Source organism: Arachis hypogaea, chromosome 2 (assembly GCF_003086295.3).
Source record: "Arachis hypogaea cultivar Tifrunner chromosome 2, arahy.Tifrunner.gnm2.J5K5, whole genome shotgun sequence".
NCBI lineage: Eukaryota > Viridiplantae > Streptophyta > Magnoliopsida > Fabales > Fabaceae > Arachis > Arachis hypogaea.
In genome coordinates this window covers 16,106,749-16,124,094 of record NC_092037.1, presented here as the reverse complement: position 1 = coordinate 16,124,094, position 17,346 = coordinate 16,106,749, and the positions used below count along the sequence as shown (strand labels likewise).

The 17,346-nt window shown below is 31.1% G+C and overlaps 2 protein-coding genes across 9 annotated transcripts; both read left to right on the top strand.

Annotated features, from left to right (window-relative positions):
* Window positions 1-3,750: 3,750 nt before the first annotated feature.
* On the top strand, window positions 3,751-10,599 carry LOC112739400 (uncharacterized). Of its 4 annotated transcripts, none has more exons than XM_072215757.1 (16): window positions 3,751-4,256; window positions 4,622-4,672; window positions 5,458-5,542; window positions 6,723-6,815; window positions 7,007-7,199; window positions 7,373-7,435; window positions 7,547-7,652; window positions 7,782-7,886; window positions 7,979-8,055; window positions 8,194-8,311; window positions 8,415-8,487; window positions 8,888-9,079; window positions 9,438-9,555; window positions 9,845-10,069; window positions 10,152-10,209; window positions 10,352-10,599. In XM_072215757.1, exons 4-15 carry the CDS (start codon window positions 6,739-6,741, stop codon window positions 10,197-10,199), a joined length of 1,395 nt encoding a protein of 464 aa, XP_072071858.1. In that variant the 5' UTR covers window positions 3,751-4,256; window positions 4,622-4,672; window positions 5,458-5,542; window positions 6,723-6,738; the 3' UTR covers window positions 10,200-10,209; window positions 10,352-10,599. The 4 variants fall into 4 exon arrangements, with proteins under 4 accessions (XP_072071858.1, XP_025644756.1, XP_025644758.1 ...); XM_025788971.3 differs by having other exon boundaries at window positions 9,833-10,069; XM_025788973.2 differs by lacking the exon at window positions 5,458-5,542.
* A 2,701-nt stretch (window positions 10,600-13,300) lies between these two features.
* On the top strand, window positions 13,301-16,372 carry LOC112739447 (uncharacterized). 5 transcript variants are annotated; one of them, XM_072215742.1, is made up of 9 exons: window positions 13,301-13,515; window positions 13,707-13,899; window positions 14,074-14,136; window positions 14,248-14,353; window positions 14,472-14,587; window positions 14,680-14,756; window positions 14,895-15,012; window positions 15,669-15,763; window positions 15,900-16,372. In XM_072215742.1, the coding sequence occupies exons 1-5, from the start codon at window positions 13,439-13,441 to the stop codon at window positions 14,552-14,554; spliced, it is 522 nt and encodes a 173-aa protein (XP_072071843.1). In that variant the 5' UTR covers window positions 13,301-13,438; the 3' UTR covers window positions 14,555-14,587; window positions 14,680-14,756; window positions 14,895-15,012; window positions 15,669-15,763; window positions 15,900-16,372. The 5 variants fall into 5 exon arrangements, with proteins under 5 accessions (XP_072071843.1, XP_072071851.1, XP_072071847.1 ...); XM_072215750.1 differs by lacking the exon at window positions 14,895-15,012 and having other exon boundaries at window positions 14,483-14,587; XM_072215746.1 differs by having other exon boundaries at window positions 14,483-14,587; window positions 14,895-15,763.
* Window positions 16,373-17,346: the final 974 nt, after the last annotated feature.

Below are 17,346 nucleotides of genomic sequence, written 5' to 3'. Positions count from 1 at the left end.
AGTAAACAAATTTTTTTTTCAGTTCACATGCCGTCCATTCTACACGTGAACACAATACGTGAACGGAATTGGGGTGGTCATATGCTCAACTTCCTCATAAAGGGCATTAGAGAGCACACATTGAAAAAGAAATATGTTATTAATGGTTACCTTTTTGCTCTAATGATTGTTTATTTTCACGAATCGACACACAAAAATAGGCCAATAGATACAATTTCTGGACCATCCTGGGTACAAAATTGGACTAGGGAGTTACTGGTTGAAAGAATAAAAGCTGAGATCAAAGATGGTATGGTAACTCAATAGAATTCTTTTTTTTTATTTTCAATGTATTTATTATAAATATATTGTGTAAACAAATATTTTTCTATTTTAGAGAATCATAAAAAGAGCACAATTGAGAAAACAACTAAAAGAAAAAAAGAAAAAAAAAAGAAGGAAGAAAAAGAGGAAAAGAAGAAGAAGACTATTTTTTCAAAAAATGAAAATGTTACTGAATCTGAGTCTGATTCTGAAGATGACTTGGAGGAGATAACAAAAAGAAGAAAATAACCTAAAAGAATGGCAAAGAAATAAGTATTTTTTTCGTGTATTTTTTACCATTTAATTATGTTTATTTACCTGATAATTGTTTGCTTTTTCAGGATGGAATCCAAGAAAAGAAAGCATGTTACTGAATATTCATCTTCCCAAAAAGAAAGTGAATATGATGATGCTTTTTTGTCAAAATTTTATTTATAAACAGAATTTTTTGAATGTATTGTCAGAAGTCAAGAAAGTGAAGAAATAAGAAAAAAAGATTGAAAAAAATTCACAAGCCTGCAAAGAAGTAAGTATTATTTTTCGGTATATTTTATCAATTTTATTGTGTTTATATGCCTAATGATTATTTGATTTTTTAGGATGGAATCCAAAAAAAGGAAGCATGTTATTATGGATTCATCTTCCGAAAAAGAAAGTGAATCTGATGATGAGTAAGATTAAAAAACTATCATTGTACTGCTATGTTTTTTATTTTTGTAAAAATTTTATTTATTAACAGAATTTTTTGCATATATTATCAGAAGTGAAGAAAGCGAGGAAATAAGAAAACAAAAATTGAAGAAAAAAATCAAAAGCCTGCAAAAAAGTAAGTGTTGCTTTTCAGAGTATTTTGTCAATTTTATTATGTTCATTTGCCTGAGAATTATTTGCTTTTCTAGGATTGAATCCAAAAAAGAAAACATGTTATTGAGGACTCATCCTCCCAAAAAGAAATTGAATCACTAATGAGTAAAATTCAAAAACTATCATTATAATGCTATGTTTTTTCCATCAAAATTTTATTTATTAATAAAATCTTTTGCATATGCTGTCAGAAGTGAACAAATGCAAGAAATAAGAAAAACGAGATTGAAGAAAACAAATGATAAACCTGCACAAAGGTATGTGATGCTTTTCGATGTATATTTTCAATTTTATTGTGGTTTTTTTTTTTTGCGTGATGATTGTTTGCTTTTTCAAGATGTAGGAAAAAAACAACTGATATTCCAGAAACTGGGTTCCACTCCACAGAAGCTCACAATGATTCTTCGCAAACGTAAGATTCAATGTCAGAAATTCTTTCTTTGTTAAAATTTTCTAAAACCTGATATAATTACTCTAGTTTTGCTGAATAATGTTTATTTTTCCTTAGAATGCCACATATAAATTTGAAAAGTAAAAATAATGTTGTGTTTCTAGCATAGACAAGCTATTAGAACGGTGTAAATCAACCAAATGATAACACATAATTTTTGTTTCTCTTACCATTTCTTTAATTCTTATGCTACCATATTCTGCTTCCAGTTTCATATATTTTTTTTAGGAAAAAAAACCTTTTAAGATTTTATGCAAGGAAAAAAAAAGACAAGAAAAAAAAGAAAAAACATTAATTATGTAAGTTCTCATACAACAGAAGTTGTATTTTTATTGAATGCCTGAGGTGTAGTTGAAGCTGATTTCGGTATATTTCAGGTTCAAGGAATAAGAAGAATCATTGAATGAACCAGCTCCTGATCAGAAAAGAATAATAGATGATAATCCTAAAAGAAAAATAATTGTTCTTCGAAAACAGACTCATTCTCCATCAGAACCATTGGACATGTGAGTTTTTCAATTCACTTGCAATGTTCTATTCATTGAGTTAATCATTTGCACCTGAATGTTTACTCTATATTAAATTTTTTATTTTTGTTTTCCTTAGAGTTTCACTTCAAGTATGTGCTCCTCTTAGGAAACATCTGCTTCAAGCCCTCCCCAAAATCAACAAACTGTTGAAAAAGTCTTTTGGAGAGGAAGATATAGAAGAAGAAATTATTATTGCGTAAGTATTACTTAAATTCTTTTTCTAATATTTTTTGTGTATTTAGTTTCTCTTTCGATGTATTGCTTCTATTTTAAGGTGCACTTGATGTTGTTGTCCTCTTTCTATTGTAACTAGGCAATAGAATATTGATTTTGTCCATTTTGAGGGACTTTGTTGTTGTATTTGTTGTAACTAGTCCATAGAAATTTGTTATAGCGCTTCTGGTGTCATTTTGGGGATGTTTTATTGAGTTACATATCTTTTTAAATAGCGATGTATTTGGTTTGTATTTTGGTATATTTTATGTGAATTAAGGTGCACTTGATTTGCTTGTATTAATTAAATTCTTTTTCTGTAATCTTGCATTCCTCCAAGACCTCAACAACCTGAACAAGAATCTCATGAGTAAGTAACTCCTACTAATTTGTAAGTTCTACTTAATAAAATTCTTTTTCAGTATTTTTCTGTCACCATACAGTCATCCACCCGCTCAAGCCGTGAATGATGGAATAATATTGGTTGCCAATGTTGCATTAAAGAATGATTTTTTTGCACCATCATTTAGCTTTGGCTTTTCTCAATCAAGTGAAGAAGCTACACTTATTCAAGAGGGTGAACCACCAACTAACAAGAGAAAATCTCAAGATAGCCCAATATTTGTGGAAGAGTTAAAAGATTTGGTTAAGGTCATGAATACTGGGGTTACAGCAGCATTAAATTATATTAAGCACAAATTTTTTCCTCACCAGAAAAGATGCAGCCTATACTGAGCTTCCTTGATAAGTTCAAAACTCCCGTGATTCAAAAGAAAATAACAGACGATCTTAAGGAGAAATGCTTTTTTTGGGTCACAAATATCAATACTAGTGATGATGGATGCTCTAATGAGTGGGAGACGATTTTTAAGCTAAAGCATGAATCTCACTTGAAAATAACCAGAATGCACTTTGATTCTTTTAAAGTCAAACCAGATATAAAAAATCTGGTAATATTAGATAACATTAATGATTTTCTTATGAGTCATGCCATATATGTATTAAGTTTGGGCTTTTGTTTTTATAGGTTGTTTCGGTAATGTATCAAATTCTGAACAACAAAAAATTGAAAGATTTGAAAAATTCATATATTGTCTCCCCCTAATATTGTGGTAAGCTATAGTACATTGAAATTTTGGTGTATTTTTAAAATATATTGTTTGTTGTAACCATGGTTTTGAAAACTAGACCGACTGATCCAACCGGTCCAACCAGAAACCGACAATGAAAATAGTCCGGTCTTATGAGTAAAACCACTAATTAGAGAGAATTGGCCAAAAATCGTCGAATTAGCCGAGAACCGATCAGTTAGACTAGACCGGAAATCGGGAGGTTCTTTCTAAACGACGTCGTTTTGCATATTTAAAAAAAAGAGAAAACAAAACCAATGCATGAGGTACATACACCCCCCCTTCCCTCAACCCCTCCTCCTTCGTGCGTTTGTCACTCTCACTCAGCATTAGCAAAGAACCCTCCTTCTTCAAAGTTCAAAAAGACAAAAACCCAAAACCAAAACCCTAGCTTCTTCAATGATTCCATCGCCGCTATCCGTGGTTGTCGGCGCCTCCGCGGCTTCCCTCTTCACCAAGGTTATGAGACCAAACCCTCTATTCTAGCTCTGCTCGGCATCCATCCTCCCGCAGCTTTTCTTCAAAGTTCAAAAAGACAAAAACCCAAAACCAAAACCCTAGCTTCTTCAATGGTTCCACCCATCCGTGGTTGTCGGCGCCTCTGCGACTTCCCTTTTCGCCAAGGTTCTGAGACCAAATCCTCTGTTCTAGCTCTGCTCGACGTCCATCCTTCTGTGGGTTTTCTGTTCGAGCTGCTCGCCATCGTCTCATCGTTCGACGTCTCGTCATCGTCTTGCTCTCCGTCGCGCTCCACCGTTGTCGAAGGTTAGTGACCAGTGCTTACAGGATTTTTCGTTTTATGCTATTTTTTTATTAGAGGAATTTTGTGTTGTTGAAATTATTGATGAAAATGACTATGTTATGATTTTTTTATTTTTGATTCCTGATTTCTATAACATTGTTGATAAAAATGGCTTTGTTATGATTTCTGATTTTTGATTTCAATATCATTGTTGAAATTATTGATGAAAATGGCTTTGTTATGCTGCTGTTGTTTCTAAATTCCGATTCCTCAAACGCATGTCGTTTATATCCCTTTCTTTTGTTTTTAGCCCCCTTAAAGTTTATCGTTTTATGAGATTAGGGTTGTCGAAGTTTTTAATTTGGGTAATTTTCTTTTGGATCATTAGGAAATTGAGGAGCTTAAAGGTGTCTTGGAAAAGGAAATCTTGAAGATTAAGGTACAATCTCCTTTTTAAGTGTTTCACAAGAGAAAGCTTGAGCGTTCAAGAAAGATATCTTAGATTTCTTGCTTTAGTGGCACTTATATTCAATACCCAGAAGAGAAGACGTGATTACTGTAGTTTGACTTGAGAAATAGCTAATAGTTATTTGGACTACCAGTGATCAAGAAGCAACATCTATTGGAATTAGTTATTTTGCACGCGTGCAGTTTGCATATTAGTATTCTTTTTTGTATTAAAACTATTGATATAATTGGCGTCAGTTAGTCCCTGGGCAGGTTAGTTCCAACAAATTGCCCTGTTCTTTCTTTTTCAATTTCATTGCTTTAAATCATCACTACATCTTGAATTTGTTGCTGAAAATATTACTGAGCTAATTTTTTACTTTTCAAATAATACTTAGCTACATTTTTTGTTGCTGTAAATTATATTTGAAAGAAAAGTTTTTGTTGCCATAGTTGAATTTGTTAATCATTAACTTATATTGGTTTATTTGTTCTGTTTGTGTGTTTTTCTTTTTTTTGCTATTTAGTTCTACTTTATGTAACGTCAGATCTTGCAAAATTAATTTTCCAATGGTTCTAGTTCCATGAATGGCTGAATAATATCATGAAAATATATCTAACATGATGAGAGAAATTTGAATGATAACAGCAAATTATCATAATGTAATCCAAAGACGAAATGCATGTTATACTTGGGTTTGGAGGATACATGCATTGATGCACCATAGACAGGGTCACCTTATTACTAAATAATTTAAGCTTGTCATATCTCTCAAGGTTATTCAGGGTTCATATTTTCTGATTTTGATTGCCGGTCTGCACTACATTAATGTTCAGGAATGAATTCTTTGATTCATATCCAGTAAGTATTTAACCATAGACTAATATTATGATTATCTTCTGTTGTTTCATCGTTGTCTCCTTGCCTATTGAAGTAGCCATTCACAAAACTTTGAAGCAGAATTTTTTTCAACTTTCTTGTTTTAAATTAACAAGAATATATTTTTGCGGATTTTGAAAATTGCTGAAAAACTTTAACGTTGATATTGGATATTTCTTTTTGTTATTTGACTGTCGGATTTGTATTTGGATGAGATTATATCATTTTGAGAAAAAATCCTAAACGTCCCTGAAAATTAATTCAAAAGACAACAAGATTCTTAAAAAAAAAACCCTTTTCGGCTCTGATATTTATTTTTATGAGACTGATTAGTCATTCTGTTAATATTTTTTTTTTGTATTTACAGAGTAAATCTACATAGCATGTTAAACTGTTGATTTATCCATTAAGAACCAATTAGGATTAACAATTTTTTTTTGTTGAGAATTTCGTTGTTTTTTAATGATAATTAATGCCGTTTAGTTTTTAGTGTTATTTTTTTTATCACCTTTTTCAAATATATTAGAAATTTTTAAATTATTTTTACTTATAAAAATTAAATGGAGGATATATTAGTGATTAATGGGTCACATAAGTATGTTTTGAAGAGAGATCATTGACAGAAAGACTAACCAGTTTCGTAAAATTAAATAACAAGGGCTGAAAAAAGTATTTTTTTGGGTTCAGGAGTCTCGTAGTCCATCGAAAAAATCATAAAAAAGGCTGGGTTGGGTATTCACACACACACACACACACACATATATATATATATATATATATATATATATATCATTTCTCGAAAAACTATTTTATGAGAATACAATGAATACGTATTATTACTTACATTATTCATTAAAAAAAAGCTAGAAAATATTTATAGGTTCGAGCTTAATACTTAATAGTCATTTGACTCATTTCTGCTTTTTGCTAATTTATGTAAGATTCGATAAATAATCATTCTAATTAAACAAAATTCAACAAAAAATAAACACATTTTCCCTCCGAAAAATCATTTGGACCCGTTTTGCAAGCATAATATTAAAAAGATATAAAAGGCCATCAAAGATTGAAATTAGAAAGAGCATGCTTCTTCACTTTGCCACTTATTTCATTCAAATTCTCCTCTCTCCTAAGCACAAACCCTATCCACCTTAACCTGCAGTTAACAAAGACCAACGATGGACGTCAACGACCCTTTGGATTTTGAGTTAGAGGATGAATTTCTCAAACCCCCGCCCAACGTTAGCAATAAAAGGTACCCCTTTTCCTTCTTCAAAGTTTTTATTTATAACTTTTCATTTTTGTGGTTACGGGAGATTTTAGGGTTTAATAGTTTCTATTATCTAACTTCAAAAACCAAGTACATGATTTGATTTGGATTACTTAGGTTTGGGTCGGAAAATGTTGCTTACTACTAACTTATGAAAAATTTTGAGTCTGGATTAGGAGGAAGAAGGTTATTGGGTTGGATGATCTTCTTACTGATCATTTAAGAGAACTGGAAAAGCTCAAAGAAGAACAGAATGAGCAGGAAAAGCCAAAGACAAAAAAGGCTAAGAAGGATGCAAGTTCCTATGATGATGATGAAGATCCCAGGGAAGCTTACTTGACAAAACTTGTTGAGAAGTGTGAAAATCAGGCAAAATAGTTTATTCCCCATGTTCTTATTTTGTTAATGTTATTATTTTGCCTTTATTTCTTCATTGTCGATTACTATTTAGATTTTAATGATTTTATTCCACTTGGTGGGAAAAGTCTTGTTATTTTCATTGTTTGTAATTCATTAGCAATCACTTGGATTGTTCTGTGCAGTTGAAAGATTTTGGTGAAGAAGAAGATATTCCTCTCTGGGGAGTGAAAGTCTTTGGAGATAAGGTTATTAAACTAACTCAATTCTCTGATATCATCTATCATCTATGTATGGCTTGCTGTTGGTTTTAAGCTTGGATGTATGAGAATTGGGATGTTTCTTTTCCTGAGATGCAGAAAGCCTTTCCACCGCTGGAATTTCCTGAGCTTGGAAGCTGCAATCTTCTGCAGTCATTTTTGAACAGTGAGCTGAATTCTGTGGTGGAATTGGCAGCCGAAAAAGGTTGCTATGCCATTTTGTTTGTTCAGTCAGTATTTTTGGCACTTTTTGTCAACTCATAGGCCATTTTCTTTTAGAATTGCAAAATACCAAGTAGTGCCTGATTTAAGTCAGGATGCTGCGTTGTTTCAGGTGATAACTTTCTTGAAGGATTGCTCATCAATGGTTGGCTTCCAAAATTAGCATTCCTCTGTGGTCATATAGAAAAACCAGTAGCCATTTGGTCCTTCAACACAAGTTAGTGAAAGTTTAGTCTCATGTTATGTTGTTACCAGCTTTAAGCATAGCAGTAATATTGTCACTCATCTATTTTTGTTTTGTTCGTTTAGTGTTATATTCATCAAATGAAGAGCTTCGAAACTCATCCTCTGACTTTTGGTGTGCAGTTCTCTCTTCTAGAAAAGAGGTAAAGACATGTTTCTTATATTTTCTTTTGGTAATGATAGATGATGTTGGTAGCAGTAACAATTTTGACTGAGCATGTTTCGTTTAAATCTATTTTCAATTGATACTTTAGTATTAAATACAGAATCATTATTTTTAGGTTGATCAATTGCCTGTCGAAATTGCTTGGTTTCCTGAGTACTCAGATTTGAGAACAGCTCTTGACACTCATGGGTTTCTTTTTGAATTTTCATCCAGTGGTGAACCCAAAAATTTAGGTAACTATGTTGAGATATTTGCAGTATTTCAAGTGTAACAACAAAGACATTGCTACATATATTTATATCCATCCTTCTAAGAAAATCTGTCTCTGTCTCCTAGATTCTGACACTGGAGAACCACCCCAAAATATTAGAGCCTGGCTCAAATTTGTCACTGCTTGTTGTCTAATACGGTAAGCCACAACAATGTGTCTACTTACACGATCATGTGAATTGGTTTTCTGTTACTTTATTACCTTTGGCACACTTAAAGAATTGGCTTAAAGAATAGAAGGATTAAGCGTATACTAATGACTTTTGGCGTATCATAGTTTTTTTTACCATCACTGATGTCTTATGTACCTTAGTGATTTGTGATTAAGTGTTTATTTGAAACTTCAGTATATATTTTGCACATTTAAGGTGTAAATCCTTATTACTTTAAGCTCTTTTATTAATGTGTTTTTGACTGGTGGTGTGTTATGATTCATGATTCAAACATTAGACAAATGATTTTGGGACTTGATTTATGATTTGACATCCTTGTTTATTGATGTGACAATGTCAACTTACGCCTTTTTATTCTTGCTGCAGGAGTAAAAGGCCAGTATTTTCTGTTGTAGAAGCTGAAGAACTCATTGAAATTATTATATGTCTATTTCTAGATCGCCAGTTTCAAGGTTTATTAGTGCTTTTGAATGATTGCGTAGAAGCGATTGTCAATTACTTCACAGACCAGGAATGGCATTCAAGTTGTGAGAAGATAGCAAAATTCATTGCTTCCAGGTTGTTATTACATTTTAGTACCAGTAAATAATAATTCAGTGTAGTTCTTGAACTATGAACTTAGTAGCTTTACTTATCTACCCAATTGTAGCTTTGTTTAATGCTGGATAATTAAACTTAATAGAGAAGTGATTGTCATCTCTGGAAGTTGGACCAAACAATATTATACTCTAAATGTTAATTCTTAGTGCTGAGATATTTATACATTCTGAATTTCTGTATGTGGTAATCATCAATGAAATCAGTTGGCATTAATTAGTGCGAACTGTAAATAAACAAGCTAAAGTGTATTTTAGTGCTTGCTCAGTTATTTTATCTTCGCTTCCTTTCTCTTATTCTATCTCGCTTGGACATGCAGAGTCTCAAAGGATTTGAATTGCATCCAATCTGTTGAGTGCATACCGGTAGCTAGCTCCCGTTGTAAGCAACTTAAGAGTGCCATGGCGTATCAGAACCTACTTTCCTGTTTTGATGGAGTATGTTGCTTCCCCTTTTACCACTCAGTTGTGTTCTGCTTATGAATGTTTCCATGGACTATTACCTGTTTCAATATTTTCCACCAGTTTAATTTCCAAATTATCATATATATGCAATTTTTTTCAATGCATTCTTGGATCATTTGTCAATATCATTGCAAAATCAAAATGCACTCTCATAACTCAACAATTATCACCACAAAATTAATTGCATTCATATCTCCAAAATCTGGGTACGGGCTTGCATCTTAGCTTTTTGAAAGTTAGCTTGATTCAGTTTTTGTGTCAGGCCCACAATGGAGAAGACATCCTGAGATTGCTTAGGGCAATTAACTTCAAAGACAAAAGTTGCGATTTCTTCAAGATGTACATTTACCTAGTTTTGACAGAGAACTGGGTTTTGTCCAACTCATTAATCGAAGACAATCCAGTAATCTATGAAATGTTCTGTCTTTTTCTAAGACAATGTTCTAGCTTGATTTCAGCATCAGACCTACGATCATATGCGTCAAAGGTGAACGAAATGTCTTTCTTATTATCAACTTGTGGTTTGATTGCAGCGTGATCAAATTCAAAGAAATTATTTTGTTATACAGGTTCGTCATAGGGCCGCATATCTTATGCACTTCTCCATCTACAAGTAATTGGTTTCTGGTATGTATTGTACAGTATACTATTCACTTCATGGATAAACCTGAACACTATAAAGTATAAACAGAGTTGTTCATGTTAAGAGATAAAGACATGAATTTTTTTGGTGTCATTGTTTCTCATAACATTCTTTCTTCTTTTGTAGCCTTAAAGGACCATATTTTGAAGGGTGAGAGTTTGCAAGATTGAAGTAGCATGGCTTCTGCAACCTTATTTTGATCGAGATTCTTCAGAGTCCCGGATATTTTTTCTTCTTGTTGGGTGGCATGAATCAATTTCTAAGATATAAGTAGCTGACAATTATGAATTATCTACCTTTTATCCAATTAGCTTTTGTTAAATGCCATGCATTTATAAAATTCATTGTATATCAATCAAACTCTTTTAACCAAAGCTACATCTCACGTTGCATTTCTTTGTCTTTGAGTTGGCAAATCAAATCACAAACATGCATGGGGATCTTTCAGAGATGGTCATGGTTGAAGTCATAATCCTAGTTAAGGGTTGCTTACAAGAGAGTTTATCTATGTCTTAAAAATTCCTCTATTCTATATTTCATGCATGATTCAAAGTATAAAAATATATAATAACTGAATCAATTTAAGTATTAAAATTTAGTTAATCGGGCCCAACTTTTTTTTTGTGTGTGTGTTAACACTGCTTGGGATTCCAAAAATCTACAAAACATGATATGATTGGTGATGGAATTGACGACCCACCTAAAGACTTTAATCAAAAGAAAAAAGTAGCTCCCTCTATAGCTAAGTGAAATTAAACTATATATTTAATAATCTTAATTAAATAAAACTGTATCTATTCTTAATTTTACTTTGAGTGAATGGAACCCACACGGTTTAAACAAAGTTGTCATCCATAATTCTCTATTAGCCGTTAATTTAAGACCCCACTTATGATGGACTAAACACACTCCAATTTGTTCGTAAATGTTATTATGTGTGTTAATCTAAATTCTAATTACATGTTAATCAAAAGGTATATATATTCCATTCTTGATGTTACCTAAAGCTTAGGTAAATTTTAGTTGTTCTTGTGTTTGATTTGATTTGAGGGTTACACACAATAATTCATTTACTCTCTTAAGAAAATACAACTTGATTTAATTTGTTGATGGCATCTCTCACATGCATGCAGACCAAAATTGGTCATATTCAAACGCTGCATTTAATTTGATTATAATTTGATAATTGATATGTTTACGTGCATGAAAGTAACGTATAGCCTTTTTCAATTTATCAAATTGAAAGCTTTTGTAGTGGACACCCACTTCTTATTTCATTATTAATTTGTTTATTATTATTATTATTATTATCAAATTGAAAGTAACGTATATTAATAATTTAATGTACGAATTATAAGCAATACAGTGTAGTTTTGAAGGATTCAATCAAAAGAATCTAATAAAACTCAACTTTATTTTATTCCCCGAAGAAAACAAATTAATTAATTTTGATGGATAAGGAGTAAATGTGACTCCTAAGACAGATGCCAAAATCAATGTGGCTCTCACGTGTTTCTGTCTTTCTAATGAATTTCTTTATCCATGCATAACCCTCAACACACAACATTTAATTTTGACTTATAAAATAAAATTTCATATTTAATTAGTATTACACATGTGTTATAATAAGACACATTTATTTTTAGGAGCGTATATTGTTATTCCTAAATTAAAAATTATACTCCTAATATAATGATATTATTTCAATATATAGTATATTTATAATAAAATTTTGTCGAATTAAGAGAGTGACATTATCATATATAACCACTACAAAAATACAACCATAATATAATGTAGGGGACCCTTAATTGATTCGTATTTTTTTTCTTATTGATTGGCTTGATATTTGGATGCATATTGGGATACCTTTGTAGGGATGTTAAGGGTTCAAAGTAATTAACTCCCATCAATTAGATTAGAGAATTTTGCACTCCATTTCTCCAACCGGATCATATGCCTTTGCTACTATATTATGTGCTCAACCCAAGAAACAACCACAAATACGATAATGTAGGACCCATTATTAAAGATGAATTATTGGTCCCACAACCCACCAAGTTTAGATATTGTAAATCTAATAATATTTGAAAGATTATTATTATAATAATAATATTGATGATGATTATATATATATAATTAATTAACCTATTAAAATGTTGATAATATCGTATTATAGAGGGGCAACTATTTATGTTAAATAGTTTGATTTCCGTTTCTTTTTTCCCCTACAATATTCTAGGAGATCAAATTAAAGTGATTATGGTATAAAATATAGAGAGGCAACTATTTATGTTAAATACCCTTTTATGATTTTATCTTCCTTGAGAGTAAAAAACAATTATGCAAATATTTTTCTCCATTAATTATATATTAAATTAGTAGGTGACCTATATGATAACACATCATGGAATTAACTAATTTATTTACCCTCATCATAAGGTTAACGGCCATTATTCAAAAAAAATAAAATAATAATAATAAAATAAAAAATGACATGAACCGGACACGTGCCCTACTCTAAAGGGTATATATATGTTGTAATGTTGAAAACTTGATTGATCTAGATGTGGGTTGCCCAAGGGTGTAGGGTTTTAATTTTTCAGGGGGTTCCCTAGTGGCTAGCTGAGAATTGATCAAATAAAATAAAATATCATTTGATATTTAATATATATTATAAATTATGATACATTATAAAGTATAGGGTGTGTGAGGGTCCTAAATTAGTCAAATGGAAGGCTCCTCTCCACAGAGCATGACTTTTATTGTTTTTTAAAGGGGTCCCCTCACACCTTTTTTTGGGCAAATATTGGTGGGAAAGTTTGGTTACCAGCTCCTTTTTGTGACCAATAAAACAAAAATCTATTGACCCCTTAATAGATTTGATAGATACTATTATTAGTTTATTACCATGCCAATGAGTGAATATATATATATATATATATATATATATATATATATTATTTTTTTGTTAATTTATGTAAGATTCGATAAATAATCATTCTAATTAAAATAAAATTCAACAAAGATAAACACATTTTTCCTTCAAAAAATCGTTTGGACCCGTTTTGCAAGTATAATATTAAAAAGGCCATCAAAGATTGAAATTAGAAAGAGCATGCTTCTTCACTTTGCCACTTATTTCATTCAAATTCTCCTCTCTGCTAAGCACAAACCCTATCCACCTTAACCTGCAGTTAACAAAGACCAACGATGGACGTCAACGACCCTTTGAATTTCGAGTTAGAGGATGAATTTCTCAAATCCCCGCCCAAAGTTAGCAATAAAAGGTACCCCTTTTTCCTCTTCAAAGTGTTTATTTTTAACTTTTCATTTTTGTGGTTACGGGAGATTTTAGGGTTTAATAGTTTCTATTATCTAACTTCAAAAATCAAGTACATGATTTGATTTGTATTACTTAGGGTTGGGTCGGTAAATGTTGCTCACTACTAACTTATGGAAAATTTTGAGTCTGGATTAGGAGGAAGAAGGTTATTGGGTTGGATGATCTTCTTACTGATCATTTAAGAGAACAGAAAAAGCTCAAAGAAGAACAGAATGAGCAGGAAAAGCCAAAGACAAAAAATGCTAAGAAGGATGCAAGTTCCTATGATGATGATGAAGGTCCCAGGGAAGCTTACTTGACAGAACTTTTTGAAAAGTGTGAAAATCAGGCAAAATAGTTTATTCCCCTTGTTCTTATTTTTGTAATGTTATTATTTTGCCTTTATTTCTTCATTGTCGATTACTATTTAGATTTTAATGATTTTATTCCACTTGGTGGAAAAAAGTCTTGTTATCTTCATTGTTTGTCATTCATTAGCAATCACTTGGATTGTTCTGTGCAGTTGAAAGATTTTGGTGATGAAGAAGATATTCTTCTTTGGGGAGTGAAAGTGTTTGCAGATAAGGTTATTATATTAATTCAATTCTCTGATATTATCTATCATCTATGTATGGCTTGCTGTTGGTTTTAAGCTTGGATGTATGAGAATAAGGATGTTTCTTTTCATGAGATGCAGAAAGCCTTTCCACCGCTGAAATTTTTTGAGCTTGGAACCTGCAATCTTCTGCAGTCATTTTTGAACAGTGAGCTGAATTCTGTGGTGGAATTGGCAGTCGAAAAAGGTTGTCATGTCATTTTATTTGTTCAGTCAGTATTTTTGGCACTTTTTGTCAACTCATAGGCCATTTCCTTTTAAAATTACAAAATACCAAGTAGTACCTGATTTAAGTCAGGATGCAGCGTTGTTTCAGGTGATAACTTTCTTGAAGGATTGCTCATCAATGGTTGGCTTCCAAAATAAGCATTCCTCTGTGGTCATATAGAAAAATCAGTAGCCATTTGGTCCTTCAACACAAGTGAGTGAAAGTTTAGTCTCATGTTATGTTGTTGCCAGCTTTAAGCATAGCAGTAATATTGTCACTCATCTATTTTTGTTTTGTTCGTTCAGTGTTATATTCATCAAATGAAGAACTTCAAAATTCATCCTCTGACTTTTGGTGTGCAGTTCTCTCTTCTAGAAAAGAGGTAAAGACATATTTGTTATGTTTTCTTTTGGTAATGATAGATGATGGTTGTACCAGTAACAATTTTGACTGAGCATGTTTCGTTTAAATTTATTTTCAATTGATATTTTAGTATTAAATACAGAATCATTATTTTTAGGTTGATCAATTGCCTGTCAAAATTGGTTGGTTTCCTGAGTACTCAGATTTGAGAACAGCTCTTGACACTTATGGGTTTCTTTTTGAATTTTCATCTAGTGGTGAACCCAAAAATTTAGGTAACTATGTTGAGATATTTGCAGTATTTCAAGTGTAACAACAAAGACATTGCTACATATATTTATTTCCATCCTTCTAAGTTAATTTTATTTGTTAAATTTTAATAATTATAGGAACACAGAAAATACCTTCAAATTAAAGACGAATTAAAATTTAATATTTTATTACCCACAAATAAAAACGGAGCGAATTTTATAAAAATTATTATAAAACTGGATGAAATCAGGTAGGACAAAAATGCACCTCTATTTATCCATTGTCACCACTAATCACTATAGCATTCAAAACTCAATCTCAAAATAATAATACTATAACTAAAACTTCAAAAATCAATTTAATACACGATCAAACCACCATAAAAATTTAGTCCTCTTAGTATAAAAATTAAGAAAACACTAGTATCTGCATCTTTAAAATCTGTTTCTATTTAGTATTCTTATTATTTATTTATTGATTATGGTGGAAAAGACGAAAACCCAAAGTGAGAAAGCAAGAAAGAAGGTATAAACAGTATATTGACCAAGTTATAAAAGAGCTTCATCCATCAACCAAGTCCCCCTTAGGCCTTAACCTTAACCCTCTCTTTCTTTTCCTTTTCTTCTTCTTTCTTTGTTTCTCTTTAATAACCTTCTTCATCTCTCTCTGAAATCCAAAGCAACAACATAGCATAGATATCAATTTGCCATTTTGAGCTACATGGACAACCAACGCAACCATCTTCATTCTTTCGCTTACTTCTGCCCGGGAAAGGTACCTACTTTACTTCATTCATTCATAATGCTTAACTTGCATGCTTTAGATACAAATGGGTCTAATAAAAAACATATCTTTGTGGATTTTGAGTGCTAAAATTCTTGCATTGCTTGTGTTTGTGTTAATTCCGCAGTCAATGGAGGAGCTGAAGCTCCTTTCCACAGAGCATGACTTTTCAAAGGGGTCCCTCACACCTTGTTTTGGGCAAATATTGGTGGGAAAGTTTGGTTACTAGCTCCTTTTTGTGACCAATAAAACAAAAATCTATTGACCCCTCAACAGATTGATAGATACTATTATTACCATGCCAATGAGTGATATATATATATATATATATATATATATATATATATATATATATATATATATATATATAGGCAAAGATTGCAACATGTTATATCTTTTCTTTATTATTTATGGTTGTATTATGAGGCATATGTTAAGCATTTATGCAACATGCAACCCTAATACCCTATTTCTCAAGTCAAATTAAAGTTGATTGTCTTTGACTTTGTTTTAAGGGAAAAAAAAAAGTTGTCATAAGAAAAAACATTTTATGAAATCCTATTTTACTTCACAATTAATATAATGATGCATGTATATTCACATCATATAGTGTAAATGTGAGTGAAAGTAATAAAGATATTTATGCATTGATCTAGAAGGGAGAAATATTATGTATAAGTAAAAAAATTACCAATGAGTTTTATTATCTTATGGAAAAAATTACAGATGGAACTAATTTATAAAAGTTTTCACTCTATTTTAATGTTACCCTTGACCAAATATACTCTTAAGTCTTAATATGAGATTATGATAATTAAATTATATCACTTTTTTAGTTTTTATATTACATAAATATTTTATTCCTTTTATTTTGTTTGATAAAACAAAATGACATGCCATGAAGACAATGTTTCCTTAATTTATTTATTTCCTGTAAAAATAAAATATAATAATAAGAATTTGCACATCATTGCGACTTATGTATTTACCAAAAAGCACTGCAAGAGAAAAAAAAAAAAGGCACCTATTGTATATAGTAGCTGAAACTAAAAGAACAGAAAAATCCATTTTAGAAACGCTTTTAAGTTTTTATTTGATTATAACAATGATGTGATTAATTATGTGAATTTCATATAGTTTAGAGACTTTAGATTCTATTTGAATGCATTTGAAGAAATATCTAATAATGACAACATAAAAAATATTAGGGAGTGTTGAAATTAAATAAATAAATAAATTTTAATAGCTAAAATAATTATCATAGCTACAATTATTAGCTAATAAAATTTTCGAAGGTTTTGAATTCAGAATAACGAACTAGCTGTGTTATACCTAGCCATGTGGAAAACTGATACTTATAAATAAATAAATAAATAAATAAATAAATAAAATTTGATTTGATCAAAAGTTTAGCTTAATGTAGTTGTGGAAAGCCAACATGATTGAATAGAAAAATGAAAAAAATCAAAGAGACATTCTAATAAAGATGAAAGAAAATGGGAGAATAATTAAGAGATGACCGGCGAGTGAGTTTTTCAACGATAAAACCATTTTATTTATTTATTATATGTATA